Source organism: Lepidothrix coronata, unplaced genomic scaffold, assembly GCF_001604755.1.
Source record: "Lepidothrix coronata isolate B3197 unplaced genomic scaffold, Lepidothrix_coronata-1.0 Scaffold149, whole genome shotgun sequence".
Lineage (NCBI taxonomy): Eukaryota > Metazoa > Chordata > Aves > Passeriformes > Pipridae > Lepidothrix > Lepidothrix coronata.
This window is the reverse complement of record NW_016690329.1, coordinates 521463-538015: the sequence shown is the minus strand read 5'-3', so window position 1 is coordinate 538015 and position 16553 is coordinate 521463. Positions and strand designations below refer to the sequence as shown.

The window sequence follows — 16553 nt, the reverse complement described above, 5'->3', positions numbered from 1 at the left end:
ATTTCCACTTGCATTGATTTCATATTCACTAAAACACTTCTTTGTTCCCCTCCAGAAAAATAAAGTCACCAGAGATTGGTAGAAAGGACTCCAAGAGGTCCATTAATTCAGATGATTTAGAAGCCATACAAAAGCATCTACATCGTTTAAAAGGCTTTGAGGAAAAAATGAATAGAAGTGAATTAAAAACCTTAAATCTATTCAGAAATTTGAAGAATGAAACATTACAGAAATTGTATGCATTTCTTGAACTGGGAATGAATCCACATCATGATTATAAATTAAAGGAACCATATAATAAGGAAATAATTGATGAAATCTATAACTTCACATCATTGCAATTACTGAGTGACTTTAATGGGACTTCCATCTTTGATATAATAACCCAGTGGAAAGAAATTCAGAGCGCTTTAAAATTAGCTACAATTATTTGGAATCCAGTTTTGTTAAACAATTCTAATTTTAGTACATTACAAACTAAGGATGCTCTCAAAATGTTGCTCTCCACGAGCATGTCATCACTTCTAGAAGACTTCAGAGACCTTTTAAATGGAATGCAAGAAATACCGTCTTTGTTTTCGGATGATCTGCTGAAGCCTGTGTCCTACAGGAACTTTCCAGAGCAGCTCCAAGCTCTGCAGAGGATGTTTTTTGTAATGACAGGCACGAATGTGGGTTATCAGTACCTACTGCTGCCTGTGTTTGAGGTGATGCGGGAAGTGGAGCGCTCCGTGGGGGAAGCCTGGTGGGATGAGCTGAATGTCTACTGGCGCCTCGGGGAGAAACTGAGGTCGATGAAGTGGAACAACACAGGCATCATCGCCTACAGGCAGTTCTTAGAGGTATTAAACAGCCACTTACAAAAGCTGAATAATAATTCAAGTGGTGTCTTCAGTGAACAGTTGGATCAGCTGTCAGAATTTATAACAGCCGTGTTTAAAGAGTTTGGGGAAAGCTCTGGAGTAGCCAATATCTCACTAGTCACCCAAGCCATCCAAAAGACCTTGCACATATTAAAAGACTTACAGCTGAATTATAATGTCACTAAATTAAAATCTATAGATCTTTTCTTTAATTTTGACAATAAAACCTTCAAGAGCTTATCTGAACTTCTGAGGACAGGAATGAAAATCCTTCATTATACAAGTGACAGTGAAGCTTCCAGGGAAGAAATAATTAACCCTGTCTATAACTTAACACGTCTTCTACTGCAGGAGTCCAGCCAGTCTTCCTTACAGCCCAATACTTCTCTAGAGGCAAAAATTTGGGAGTTCTTGCATTCAGCCTTGAGTCCTTTCCTTGAGAACAGCAACAATGGTGATGAGACCCTCCAGCATTGCTCTTTTAAAGACGTGCTCCACGTAGCACTTGAGATGCTGTTTGAAAATGCCACTCTAAGGGAGTCCTTAGCCAGGAACCCCTGCAAGGCCCTCTTTGATTCCATGGACATGGAGGGTGGAACAGTGCACAATGACAGCTTTGCCAAAGTGTTCCAGCTTGCCATAAGAAACCTGAAAGTGTCTCCAGAGTTCGCTGCTCTCTACAAGAACAGCAGCGAACGCTTCTCCAAGGAGCTGTCGTGCATCACCCAATCTCTGCATTTTTCTCTGAGTTTCCTTTCCAAATTAAACCTTGTGTCTGAGCTGGAAAACTCTTGGGTGCAGGAGAAGGCGAGAGCTCTGACTGCTGTCACGGAGGGGCTGCTGCAGAGTAATGTCTCCTGCCCCATCCCAGTCCAGGATGTGCTCTCATCTCAGCTTTTGAGCCTGCTGATTCCTGCCATGCTGAATGAAACAGTGCTGGACTCCCTAAATTTCTCTGACAGCTCAGCAGACTGGCATAGGCTGCCTGTGTTCTCCCACCTGTTACCTGCTGCTTCCATGAGGAACAGCAGCATGTATGAACTGCTCCGGGTGGGCAGAGATACCTCCATGCAGTCCGAGTGGGGACATTTCTCACGGCTGTGGCACGCCACTGGCAACGTGCTGACCTCCAAATGGAACCTAACAGAAGTGGGTGAATATGTGAAACTCCTGGAAGTTATGAAGAAAGCTCTAATCCTTGTGGACTTTGGGGTAGCTCCTGGAAGAACATTAGTACGTCAGGTATTTCATCATTCCAGTGAAGGAATGAAATCCTCAGATCTGAATGATTTGTATGGTTCATCAAAACTCTTTTTCAATTCAACTTCTTCCACGGATAACATGCTGGAGTTTGAAAGAATATTTCAGGAAATACTTCCTCTGTATGAAGGTGGTGGTGAAGAATTCTTCTACTCTAATCCCTATGGAAATGAAAATCAGGATGTTCTGACTATGGCTGCAGTGATTTGGAATGAGATAATTTCAAACAGGACTCATTTTAATACAGAGGGTGCATGGGAGGTTATCAAAATGATTGCACTTGATGCAATCTCGCTTGAAGACATTGAAAATTATCTCAGCACAGATGAAAACGTGTCATCATTATTTTCTGACTTCTTGTTGGCCCCTGGAATGTCTGAAAATTTTGCAGAACACCTCTTGTCCCTTGAGCAACTTCTTGGTGTCATGGCAGAGGTGAATACCAGTGATCATTATCTGCTGATCTCTTCTTTGTCTAAGCTAATGCAGAAGCTCCTGGATTTCCCTCATTTAAGGCAGAGAAATGAACTGCGGGCTTTCTGGCAAATTGCTGAAGGTCTCCAGTCTGTCAACTGGAATAGTACAGACAGTCTCACTCCCCAGTCACTTCTGGACATGCTGCAAAATCAGTTCAATACTATGGAAAAGTACTCCAGTCTTCCCTTTGGTGAGGAACTGAAGCAGCTGCTAAACTTTGCATCCTCCATGCTTGAGCTGTATGGGGAAGAGCAATCCAGAGGAACCAACATCTCCGTGTACTTGCAGGCCATGCGAAGGAGTATCTCAATTTTAAAAGGTTTGCAGAAAAGGTATAATATCAGTGAGCTTGAAATTATCATCCTATTATTTGATACCTACAGTAACTACACCCAGAGACTGATTGAAATAGGGAGAGCAGGGATGAAAGTTCTGCATGACACCAACTCAAACAAAACATTTGCAGAAAAAATGGACATCGTCTATGATTTCTCACACTTGCTGCTGCAAGAGTTCAGCCAGTCCTCCTTACAGCCCAAAGCTTCTCTAGAGGCAAAAATTTGGGAGTTCTTGCATTCAGCCTTGAGTCCTTTCCTTGAGAACAGCAACAATGGTGATGAGACCCTCCAGCATTGCTCTTTTAAAGATGTGCTCCACGTAGCACTTGAGATGCTGTTTGAAAATGCCACTCTAAGGGAGTCCTTAGCCAGGAGCCCCTGCAAGGCCCTCTTTGATTCCATGGGCATGGAGGGTGGAACAATGCACAATGACAGCTTTGCCAAAGTGTTCCAGCTTGCCATAAGAAACCTGAAAGTGTCTCCAGAGTTCGCTGCTCTCTACAAGAACAGCAGTGAACGCTTCTCCAAGGAGCTGTCGTGCATCACCCAATCTCTGCATTTTTCTCTGAGTTTCCTTTCCAAATTAAACCTTGTGTCTGAGCTGGAAAACTCTTGGGTGCAGGAGAAGGCGAGAGCTCTGACTGCTGTCACGGAGGGGCTGCTGCAGAGTAATGTCTCCTGCCCCATCCCAGTCCAAGATGTGCTCTCATCTCAGCTTTTGAGCCTGCTGATTCCTGCCATGCTGAATGAAACAGTGCTGGACTCCCTAAATTTCTCTGACACCGTAGCAAGCTGGAATAACCTGTCCATGCTCTTCAGTGTGGCACAGGATGAGCTCCACATGAACAACCTGCTGCAGAGACTGCACGGCGCCTTCAGCCTCCCCAAATGGAGTTATTACACAAGTGTCTGGGATGTGGTTGACAGGTTCCTCAACACCAAACGGAATCTAACTGAAGGAGCTGCCTTTGGAAAGTTGTTGAGAGCAGTGGCAAACAACTCTGCCAACGAGATGTCAGCTCAGGAAATCGCAGAAGCCAGCCTCTACATTCTCAAGGGGCTGAACTTCTCTGATCTGCTAAATGAATTCAATATAAGTTCCAGCTCAGCTTTTCACTCCAACAAAACTAGTTTTGACAGCGTGATTGATATCATCTCTCATCACTTTGTAGTCGTGGCAGAAACCCTCTACAACAAGACCCTTCCTTGGTCTCAGAGTGACCACACTCTGTCACCAACCAGTTTGATCACACGGTGAGTTTGAGTTTTGGGTATTGTAATTGCGTTTATGGGTAGTGACCACCATTCTCATTCTGCATGAGAAGTATGTAATTTGCTTCCATGGAGCAACCTAAACCTGCAATCACCATAATTTAGGACATGAGGTGTAATGTGGGTTAAATTGAAAAAAAGAAAACTTCTCCTTGAGTTGAACATACAGCTAAAAGTCAGACTTCCAAAAATCTTCTGTTGGCACGTATCAGCTCACAGTGGAAGCAGAGTCCTTAAGGAGTCTTGCCACCAGTGGTAGGCTCTTTGGAAACCACTTTTTTGTGGTTTGATCCTCAGTCTCCCCTGGGTGTGCCTTTCCATCTGTATTGTGCATCCACAGTGAACATTTCAAGTGTGTTTTCTTATACATATGGTTTGAGAGTGAATGACAGCTTTGGGAGATAATAGCAAAAAGAGTTGAAATAAAACTGGGAGGGTACCCACTTAGGAGAGATGGCTTTTATCTGGAATTCTTATTTACACTGTCAAGGAACAGCATCTACACAGCTGACAGGTTGCTTCCTGAAGTATCTTGTTTCTAAAAGAGAAGCTGATTTAAATTCCTATCTTATTTTTCAGATTTCTGTTTTTGGAATTTGAAAACACGCTCTTGCAGGTGACAATGAATAACAGCTGTAACCCTTACCTGAAGTGTTTAATAAACGCTGCTGAAGCTGAGGACAGCGAATTGACAGGTGATCATGATTTCATTAATGCTGTGGGACCTCGGCTGGAATGTGTCATGCCTGTCTTTTCAAAGTGTTTTGTCTAGTGGTAGGAAGGAATGGTGCTGCATGTTTTCATCTGCTGGTAATTAACTGGGGCTGTGAGACCTCGGGAAGCCAGACTCCTTTTTATGTTTGAGTTATGTCACATTGCGATTATAAGTTTCTATCCCACTCTATCCAGAAGGCACATCTACTCTTCACTGTGTGATGACAGGTTGCTGACACTCAGATAAAGAAATCTTACAAATAGAAACCCATTTCCCTTCACAGCTCTTTGTACCTGGATGACAGCAGTTATTTTTGAGAGTTAAGCTGGTATTTCACATAGATACTGATCATATGAGGTTATTGTAACACCTGAGGCTTTACCTGCTCACAGAGTGGGGATACCACATGTACTCTGAAGGGCACTGCCAGAATCCTGTTACCAGGGTGGGATGGATTTCCCTAGGAACAGAGCACCTACTGGGACTGGATCCATTATAATTCAGATTACCACCTAAACCTTCCTCTGGGATTTCACAGGTTCTTGGCCATGTGAATTTGGTGGAAAATAGCAATGCTCAGTAGGCCTCTGAATAAAAGTGCTGATGTTCCTACCTGTGAAGTTTCTGCAAGTCTGGCATTTTTGTCTGGAGTAACTATTGTTTTTTTCTCTGCACAGAAAACATCACCCTGCTTTTGAAGCAAACTCATCTGAAAAAGAACTCTTTTATGCAAAATAATACCTCTGAGAAACATTCATCCATACCAGAGCTCCTGAAGCTAAAAGTGAGTCTGCTTAAAATGCTGACTTGAAGGACATCCCGCAGTGATACATGAATGTGCAATGGTGGTTTAGAAAAACAGCACATGGAAAAAAGTTTCTTAAAAGAACAGCTGATAAAAACTAGGACGGAAACTCTGTGTTCTGCCTATATTTGAAGGTCACCAGTAAACTGGGTTGAGGAACTTGTTCTCGTATCAATTGTTACCGAGTGTATACCTGTTTTTCAGAGAAGGTAGAGGTGTTCCTGTCCTCCTAACCTGTTGGATAGAATGGCTCTGTTTTCTACCAGCCATCCCAAAAGGGTGGGCACTGCATAGATTGCCAGTGGCAGCATATTGCTCGGTGCACCATTGGTTTTAAAGTTCATTAAGACTTAGCGAAGCACCTTGCAGAGCTGAGATCATTCTGGGATGCCTCTGCTTCAGCTGAGAAGTGGGTAGGGAGGAGTTCTCGAAGGTACAAGTAGGGATTAGACATCTCTGCCCTGCTGAAGATCAGGGAATTGTGCATCCCTAATTGACAGTTATAAGCATGACTAACTTGGTTACCACTGTGCCTAAGGAGCTGTGCCAACACCAGCATGGCTGGAGTCAAGTCCCCACATGCTCCCTTAGCCCTACATGTCTCACAACACCAGAACGGGTTCTGAGATTAAGCACAAGTATTTACTGATGGAGTTCCCTCACCAGCTTTGGCAATGCCTCATTTGAATAAAACACTTGTTACCCCATGCACACATGATTGCACTAATAGCATTCATGCACTTTAGTCTATTGCTCCATATGAGAAATAGTATTAAAGAGTCCTTTTAAAAAATATAACAGTATACAATGCTGTTACTGTGCAATATATCTGTAATAATAATATGATGAGCCTCAGTGTGACAGGTACTCAGAGGCATAAACCTGAAAATAATTCTTCCCATAAGAGCCTGATAATGTAAATAATGATGTCAGACAAGAGGGAAGAGGGAAGCCCATAATAGCAGAGTAGGCAAAGGATTATAATTTTACATGGGTTGGCAGATGTGGAAGTCCTGACCTGTGGCCAGGTTTCTTTGCTGTGCTGTAGTAGATGACCAGGTGGTATCCGAAAGACTGAACCTGTTGGGCAAGGTAGATTTATTTGATCTCTGGGAAGATTAACTGGTAAATGGGTAAATCCAAATGGAGTATTGTTATGCGTGTGTGTTGGGTGGGGGAAATTATATGTTAGGGCTTGCAAGGTTCATTAGATCCAGCCAGGTCTGCTACAAACTCACATAAGAACGATTGTTATGAACTCTCCTATTGAAGACCTTTTGAATGAACCTAAAAATATATATATTAAAATCTTAATCCTAAGGAGAAACAGAAAGGGACGGCTGGACTCTTTAAAACTTGCCTTTTACAATTCTGTCATCTAACTGGTGTTTGTGCATTTGTCTTCTTTCGTCAAAACCTCCTTTGAAGATCTCTCACCTGCGGGATCTGACAGCCCTTCTGTGTGACTATGAGAGCTTTAAGTCAGTCCAGCAGCTCTGCCACCTCCCTGAGGTTGGATTTGGAGAGCTGTGTGAGCAAGGCCAATCCCACGAGCAGCTCCTCCGTGCTGTGGAGCTGAGCAGTCACGTGGTGACCGATGTCCTGAATCACAGGAGAATCTCCCAAGAGCTTCAGAATGTACTCATTGGGGATGCCACGAACATCCAGACACAGCTGAATTGGTGAGGCTCTTCCCGGAGTTAGACTGCTTTAGTATTCTGTTTAGGAAACGACTTCTTGCCTTCTTTTCATGTTCTCAGTTTTGTTTGTTGTTTTGTTTTTTCTAATGTAGGCTTCAAGAAAATGTACCAGAAATTGCTTTCTTTCAAGAGATTCCTCAATATATGGCGACTTTGAATTCCATGTTTAACATCACTGAGAGTTTAACAAACTCTAGCAAGCAAGGTACTTTTCTGTGTTTACAGTGTTGGTACACCATCACTGGTACCATACTTTCTACTGGAAGTCCCAAGAATTGCCCAGCTGCCAGGAAGAAGTGATATTAATGAAATAACCATGCCCCCTGTCCCATGGCCCTTGGATCCTTTATCTGGGGTACCACACTTCCATACTTCACCTGAAGTCCTCTCTGTATGCTTTAGATTGCTATGTGTCTGGAGAAAGCTGTTACGTCAATTGTTCTTTGATTGTTCTTTACAGAAAAGTTAAGAGATGTGTTTAAAAATGTGGACCAGCTCAAGGAGGATCTCAAAAACGCAACAGGAATGTCTGCAGCCAGTATTGATGCTCTTCTGGAAACACCTCTCCCAGAAAACAGCAGTCAGGTAAGTTTGCTGTCATCCTGTTGGGAGATCTTGTTGCTTTCTACTTCTCAGGCCATTAACACCAGAATTAGTTAGTGAATGCAGCTGAGCAGATCACTGCATGTGTGACAGCACGGAGGGGGGGTGATCCCGCGGGAATAGACAGCAGAGCACATTATGGATTGGAATCACCACCAGGAATGCAGCCGGAGCAGTCACTGATGTCTGTCCCTCCACTGGGGACCAGGAACCATATGGTCCCTCTGGCTGTCAGCAGTGGCTGGTGCACAGCCAGGCCCTGCCTGGGGAGGGATGGCTCTGATCCGTGGCAGGATGTGGTTCACTGGGACAGACTAATGAGGGCTGGGCAGGGCCTTCGGTGGGATCCTCAGTGCTCAGAAGTTGTCGCAGTCCAGATGGAAAATACACTTGTAACCACATCTCATGAGAGCACTCGGGGTCCAAAAATAGCCTCCCAGAATGAGAGATGAGCTTGCCTTCCTCAGCCTCCTGTGCAAGCAGAGCTCCAGATGCTTTTTCCTTCACAGCCATCTTGTCTGGACTGAGCCCCAAAGAGCGAGCTCTTTTCCAAACTTCACATGCATCAGTCAATGAGAAATTGAAGCCACAAAAGCTTTTACTACTGTGCAAGCTGGGTGGTAAAACACAGTCCTTAGGATTTGTCCCTGGGAGAGGGAGTAATGGGTAGGCATATCCTGGTTCTCGGGGTTGAAATATGACACTGTGGAAAGAACAACAGCATGGCAAGATTAATCCATGCATGGTGGAGCATGCAGTCCACCCCTAACAAATCCATTTTCCCTCTGTGCAAACACAGCTCATTTCTCAGCTCCTGCAGCTGGAGTCCTGTAGTGTCGGTCCCGCTGACCCGCAGCTGCGAACGGTGGCAGAGGAGCTGTGCAAACTCTCTCTCTCAGAGAGGACTCGTGGGACCTACATCCTGGGGGTCACGCTGTTACGACACTTAGACGTTTACAATTTCTTGTACAAGGTTAGTGCTGGCTTTGTAGAGTGATTTCTGTAGTCTTTGCTGCACGCAGTGGCTGAAAGGTCATAAAATATCATTGCAGTGGCCAGAAGCTACGAGGATTTACACAAGCCGAAGATCGGGCTTTGCTCATGCAGTAATTTTTATTGCATATCCATGCTGTGACAGTGTGGATATAAATGAGAATCCCAGCTGGTGTAAACCAGCAAACCTCATTTAAAGGCACTGGACCTACTCTAAATGCCTCCCTATCTGCTAGTATCATTTATGTGCTGTCACAACCTGTTGAACATTCCCAGCTGACCCAAAAATAAGGCACTGGGCTAAATAGTTTTATTCCTTGAAAAGGAAAGCCCTGGAAAAAGTCCCATAAAATATCTTTTTCCTATCTATTTGGAACTACAAAGTTATTAAATGATTCAAATATCCTACAGACACAGCTGTAGAAACAGCATGGAAGAGAACATCCACCGAGAAATGAGTACACATTTAAAAATGCTTATTAAATGAGAATACCAATGAAGTTGGGCTCAGGTCAAAAGTTACTCGTAGTGTTTGACACCTATGCTTTGTGAAATGCTACCACTTAGAGACCTGATTATATCCCAGCCAGTAGCTGACAGAAATTTCCCAACTGTGGGTGTTTGGAAATGTGCACTGTTTAGATTATGTAATATTCAAGGGAGTGGTTTGCAAAAGCACTTGGGGATTTAGGAATACAAATCCCATTCATTTCCCATGGGACATCCACCCTGTAAGCCTCCTAACAGTTTTGAAAATCCCACACTCCTTATCTTTGAATTAACACAATATAGGTGTGTACATGCACGTGCATGCAGATTCCTGCTAATTGTAATTGATTTCCTTCCTGCTTCTTTTAGATGTTTTTCCCTAAGGAACTTCAGCAACCCATGGACAAGATGTTAGGCCTTCTGACAAAAATGAAATACTTCAGCCACCAGGTTGAATCTGGTGTTGATCCATTGCTACAAGCTATTCATTCCCTGAAAAAGCTCCGGCAGTCTAGGAAAATGCCACTGACTAAGGTACGTGTAGTCTGCATGGGCTTCAGAGGCAAAACACCACTGGAATAGTTTCCACAGTAATTTCTTACCCTGGAAGCCACATTAAACCACATTAAAACAAGAAAAATCTCTATCAAGCGTATCCCTGGCAGTGTCCAAGGCCTGATTGGGTGGTGTATTGAACAACCTGATCTAGTGGAAGGTGTCCCTGCCCATGGCAGAAGGGTGGAACTAGGTGATCTTTAAGGTCCCTTCAAACCCAAACCATTCTGTGATGATATGCTGCCTTCCTGGGAAAGCTTTGATTTGGAGCAGTGGGACCATCATGTGCTCATGACAGGGGGATACAAGGAATATGTGCTGTGGGAGGGACACTTGGAACAAAAATACAGGGGATGAACAACTGTTTTGAAGGAGGGAGGACTTCCAGCAAAATACTGGAAGGGTCAGCTGGTGAAAACAGCTGGGGAACTGCCGAGTAAAGGCAAATCTGGTAAGTTAACAGCAAAACATTGCTCTGGCTTTACTGTGCATTAGATCACACCCAAAGCCTCGAGCCTGCCCGAAACATTCAGTACAAACACATTACTGCTCTGGCAGCTGCAGTAACTTCAGTGTGCACTACCTTCATCCAGCACCATGTCCAGTCCCTCTCAGATCCATAGTCAGTGAGAACACAGGTCAAGGAATCACTCCTGGTCATCACTTTGCCTGCACACTGTAGAGCCACGTGCATTCATGGACTAGGTGGGGCTAGGGAATGTGCACATCTGTGTGACAAATTCTGTGTTGTAACCCAGGGCCTATCTGTGTCAATAATAGGGAATTCCTCTGCACACATTGTAGGCACTTCCCACATTGGCTCTCACACCTGGAAATGAATTTGCCACCACTGTCAGAGCAGAGGTTAGCCAAAAAATGCATTATTTCCATGGACAATTCCTTTTTTTGTAGAAACAAACTTCTCCTAAGAAAGCAGTGTAAACATGTTCAATCCTTGCCTTCTCATTCTGTTATTTCTCTTTTCTCTCAGAGTGGGGTCCTTTCAGCGTGCAGGATTTATTTGCATTTTGTCTTTTCTGCAGGCATTATTTAAACCAGCCACATTTGGGATAACACATGGCTCATTTAAGTCCATGTCAAAAGTTCTCTGCAACCAGGAGATCACACCCCTGTTCTTTGAGTCCTTGCTTCCAGATTTTGGAGACCCCACAAGCAACAGTTCTTACGCGGAGGATGTCTATGTCCAAAAGCTGATGAGGAAATATGGGATTCCTCAAGACTCCAGTAAGTCTGGCTTTTCCCTAGGGCAAAACCATTTCTCTGCTATTTCCAGAGAGATGTAGTGCTGAGCTGTTCCCCTGTGTGTCTCTGAGGGCTGCAAGCGCTCATTATTTATGCTAGCTGAAGATCTGCACTGCCCTAATTATTGGAGCTTTATTTCCATAAATGTTCAAAGGAAAACTGCCTGTGCAGCAGAGCAGTGCTTGACACTGCACTGTCTCCCATTTGCTGATGATCTGGTCTTAGGGCTCAACAGGTCACTGCTTTTTCTTGATGTGTAGTTTTTCTGACTGTACTGACATTATTAGCTCCTTGAGTTCACAAAACTCCATTTAACCTTCGAGCAGATAATCTTGGCTTAAACAGTGAGACTCTTGTTGTCTTGAGTTCAGCAACAGGAGATCTTGGGGGTGTATTGCTTTTGTCAAGATGCATTAGATCAGTCAGTGAAGAGGGCCCTGAAGTCATTCTCTGGACACAGCAACAAACTGGGTAGATGGGGAAAAATACACTGGTAGCTTTATTGTGTCTGGTCTATTTGTTCTCTGTGCAATTTTGTTTGCTTTTCTCCCCTTGCAGCACCATTTTGCTTATCCTTTTACCTGGACCTGGTCAAGACCCCAACTGGAGCTTTAATTTGGTCTTTTTTAAAACCAATGGTGCTTGGGAAGATCCTTTTTACACCAGATACCCCAGCAACTCGAGCAATCATGAGGAAGGTATGACTCTGTTCCAGGACATCAGGGTACACCCACTCCAAAGGGTTGTAATTTATCTGGCTCTGGCTTGTTTCTCTGAGAAGCACAGGCCTGCTTTCTCACTGTTTGGTGTATTAATCCAACTTTCTTTTTGTGGTTTCCTTGCTGATATATGAGTCATCTTTTGTCTTTGAATGAATCTTACCTCCAGAAAATTTCTGTTGGTCTAATATTTATAATATGATTTTTATAAGGCCTCCAGTTTAGGAAGTTTCACCCCCATATTTTCAACCAGTAAGAGAGGTATGTGTCCCAAGACAAATGCTCTAACCAGTGCTTGTTCACAAGCAGACCAGTAGAAGGAAAGCTGATATCCAAGACATGTTCTAAATGGCACTTAGAGGGCCGTATTTTAAGTACTTGCATCAAATTCAATGTGTTAAAGGGCATTTTGCCAAACAGGGATAGGATGCTAAGAAAAATCCCGAGGAAACCAAATTTGGTCTCAGCTGTTTAATTGATATATTTATTGATTAAAATCTATAAGACAGTGAATAAATTAATCCTTTATGTTGTGGGCTTCTTTTATAGTCTAATGCAACCCTGGAGCAGATGGCTGATCTAGCCCTGAAGTCCCAAGAGTGGCTGGACAAGTCTCCTGTCATCATTAATTCCCTGGCTAAGTTAAACCAGACAGTTCCAATGATCAAGGTATGAGATCCTGCCTCCCCCATCTCTCTTGCCAGGAGGGAATTGGGAGGATGGATTTACTCACTGAAATGAACTGCAGTTCCACAGACATCTGAAGTCATGTGGGGAGGCCCTTCTCAGGCTTCTGTCCTGGATTTCCCAGTTCCTGTGCCTGCCTGTTCCCTTAACAGAAACACTCCTGACTCACCTTGCCATGCACATCCTCTGTCTCAAATGATCTGTTTGTAATATGCTCCCTGACACTGGCCATGCTGGGGCCTGCTGGAGGGCTGAGATGAGCAGGGAATGCTCTTCAGTTTGTAAATTAACTTTCTGCTTGATGGAGTGATCCAGCCAGCCAAGACCAGGCAAGAAATGACTTTTTCAGAAAATGAAAACAGTATCTATAATAAGCATGTTGCTCTGGGTACACACATAAGAGCTGGAAGATGTTTTGTACCTCAGTGAATGTAAATAAAATTTCTTTTTCCCCTCCTAAGGAGCCTAGCCTTGCTTGGATACAGAAAGCAGTAGACTGTAATGTTACACACACTTGTTTCCCATTCTCTAGTAAAAATTGTCTCCTTTTCTTACAAACTAAGAAAATGAGACCCCGGAAACCTAAAGCATTAGAAGTTAATTTCAGGGGCTGGAATTCGTTCTAATTTCCATGGCACCAAGAGAAGAATCCAGAGTGGAATATGCAAAAGTGGAATTAAATATCCTCTGCTGATTGCACTCATTGGTGGAATAATGAAATATTCAGCCAAACGAAAATCTGTGCTGATCTCCAGGTTTAGTTTTGGTTGCCTACCCATTGTGCTCTGACTGTGTTCACAGGACTTAAAACATACCCGAGGGATGTTTACTGCACTTCTAGAATAACTTAGATTATCCATAGTTTTTTTCACGGGACTCTGGTACCTGGAGGAGACTCAGTAGGTGTCCTCTCTTGACTCCAAGAAGCACTAACTTGAACTCAGAGAGCTCTGTATGACATTTTCGTTGCTGGCATTTCTCCATCCTGATACACTGAGTGAAATATGGAAGGTCAGGAAAGGAGTAGGAGGGGGTTGTACAAATGCTTAATGAAGTCTGCTGCATTTTAGAAATACACTGAATAAGCTCAAGAGACTTCTGGTCAAACTCATGCTTTTTCTTTTTTTTTTTCCTTATTGATAGAACACTCTGCAGAATCCCTTTGTGCAGGTTTTTATCAAGATGATGGTGGATTTGGATGCAGCTGAACTGCTGAGTCAGATAAACGAACTGGGTAAGTGTGTGTTCATATGTGCTGCCCTCTTTCTTACTTGTACTTCAGGTCTGGGAGCTCCAGAGGCACCAAACTGCAGCCATCCCATGGTACTGTTCTTCTCTGGCCACTGTTGGATGCTCTAGTGCAAGGCAACCTCAGCTCTGATCCAGGAATCTTGTGGTTTGTGGGAAAAGACTCTTAGAAAGCACAGGGCTTTGTGAAGAGATGTTTCTCCTGGGTGTTGAAGGGAGAGTGGGATGGGAGACTCTGCCGCTGTGTGTGGCCACTGGAGGACACTGTTTAGCCGTAATTAGGACTTCAAATGAGCTACCCTGGGACTGCTGGAAAATGTTGAGGACAGCTCACTTGCATTGCAACAAGGTTGAAATTAAAAGTTCTCCAGAGCAGAAGAGCAAGGGATCAGATAAAGGTACCCAGGCTGATGGAGCCAGAGGAGAAGCTGTGCTGGAATTTGCTGTTCTCATGTGGTCTTGCATGGTCCTTCAAGGTGGGAGTTGCTGATGTGCACTGTGAGACTCACCAGCTAACAGTGGTGGTGGATACATCACCTCCTGAGAGTGCACAGCAGGGGGATACCAATCCCTTTCTCCCTGTCCTGCTGTCCCTACCTGCTCTTTCAATGGGTGGCCGTACGTCTCAACATAAATCTGGGCTATGCCAGCGAAACCAGCAGCAGCCAAGAGTGGTTGTGGTCTCTTGCAGTCAGAAGGGCATTTACATCCTGTTCATGATGACCCCTGCTTTACTCCATGAGTAACAATTCCTGTCTTAACTCCCCAAAAGCCATGGTGCCGGCAGCAGCTGTTCCCTATTAGTTCCCTGCATTACACAGTCACCTTTGGAACCTGCCAGCAAACGGCAGTGTCTTCATTAACTGCATTATCAGGCTCAGTCCACACATCAGCACAGCACACACAGCTCTGCCTTGATGGGCTTGTGCTCCCCTGAGACACAGCAGCTCAACAGGCGAGGTGATTACACCCAGAGCCATAAGGTGTGGAAGGAATGGTGAGCATCGTGCGCGAGTCTAAAACCCCAGCAGCTTAGGAGGGACTTGTGATTTGGGATGGCTGTCACATCCCACTGCTGGCATCCTCCCAAAGTCAAACTCACGAGCATATTACAAATGATTAACATAAAAACTGGGTCAACAACATGCCTTCATTGCATTGCTGAGTGAAGAAATGTATTTTACACTTAATGTTTACTATGATGGGGAGTTTATTCTTCCTTTCTGGTGTCATCGTTAGTGTAAAGGGTGGAATGATGTTATGGATTTTTTGCTATTGTAGTGATGCTGATGGTTTTGTCTGTGGGGTTTTTTTCCAGATGATATTCGGCTGGAATTACAGAACAACACTGACATTGTTGATCAGCTGAACACTCTTGCTACCCTTGCTGTAAACGTGTCCTCCTGCGTCTCGTTTAATCGTGTGCAGGCAGTCAAGGACTTAGAGGAAATGGAAAGGGTGGCCAAGGAGCTCTTTCTGAAGAACGAGCTATTTGCAAGTATGTGACAGTCTCAAGTCCCCCCGTAAATTAAATTAAGCCTGATAGAGGGTGGGAGTGCAGCGTAAGAAATCTGACTTTTCACCACAAACTGTTATGGTCACAGCTCCCACTGCACAGCAATTGATTTTGAGCCAGCCTGTGTGGGGGGCCTGCACCCTGAGACCTTCTTATGGAGTGTTTTACACCCTCCTTTTTATAACTCCTCTTCTCTTACACCTCTGCTTGGTCAGCTGGTGACTTCTTTTTGCTAATTCCAAGTTTGAACAAAATTCCACTGCCCTAAGGAGATCTTCATGAAACTAATTTATTTCAAGGTTCCCTGGAAAAAGATGCTTTAATTGAGAAAGATATCATAGAATCATTGAGATTGGAAAAGACCTTTAAGATCATCAAGTCCAACTATGAGACAGTTCAATTTATTAGGAAGTCATAAAGTGCTTGAGATATTCCAGCCAAGCACCATAATGTTATATTGGGTCTTCTCAGTCACACTTCACATTTGTTGGATTGGATTGCAGCTTCAGAGCAGACTGCAGAGAGCAGTGGAGGGAACAGGGAATAGGAACTTACATTAATTTGAATAATATAAATATATCTTAATTTTTAAACAATGGCCAATATCTCCTCGATTAGGATTTACTTATAATTCCTGTGACCTATTTGATTTTATACTTCATAACTGAGGAGTAGATAGAAATTTGCTTTTCTTGAAACTTCAAACCCTGATAATATTTGTCTGTTCCCATAAAAGCAGTTTTCTTCCCCGTTTGTCATCCATTCCATTCCATCATATGTTTTATGTATGGAATAATCAGGAAAGGTATTGTGGAGAGAAAAACTTCTGTGGTGTTGGCTCTACTCAAACAGACATTTTAAAGGCAAAAAACTTCCTGTCTGTCAAGCTGTACATAAATGCAATTTCCAAACAGGAACGTGCAAAGATTTTATAGTCTGAGACCTCTCAGCTTTGCAGGAATTTATGTGGGCCCAAAAATATGTGTGTAGGTCATCAACAATTGTTGGCACTGGGTTCCTAAGGCTTTTATGTTACAGCATCGAGACATG

General features: G+C 43.7%; 1 protein-coding gene across 1 annotated transcript in view; it reads left to right on the top strand.

Annotated features, from left to right (window-relative positions):
* ABCA12 (ATP binding cassette subfamily A member 12) overlaps positions 1-16553 on the top strand; it is an 83038-nt gene that overhangs the window by 27410 nt on the left and 39075 nt on the right. Inside the window, exons 10-22 of the mRNA XM_017828486.1 lie at positions 56-4192; positions 4790-4905; positions 5603-5709; positions 7159-7412; positions 7523-7635; positions 7891-8015; positions 8833-9006; positions 9885-10049; positions 11114-11315; positions 11892-12031; positions 12602-12721; positions 13883-13973; positions 15306-15485. Of these exons, the coding sequence (XP_017683975.1) occupies positions 56-4192; positions 4790-4905; positions 5603-5709; positions 7159-7412; positions 7523-7635; positions 7891-8015; positions 8833-9006; positions 9885-10049; positions 11114-11315; positions 11892-12031; positions 12602-12721; positions 13883-13973; positions 15306-15485 (5924 nt within the window). The remainder of the gene's footprint in view (positions 1-55; positions 4193-4789; positions 4906-5602; positions 5710-7158; positions 7413-7522; positions 7636-7890; positions 8016-8832; positions 9007-9884; positions 10050-11113; positions 11316-11891; positions 12032-12601; positions 12722-13882; positions 13974-15305; positions 15486-16553) is intronic.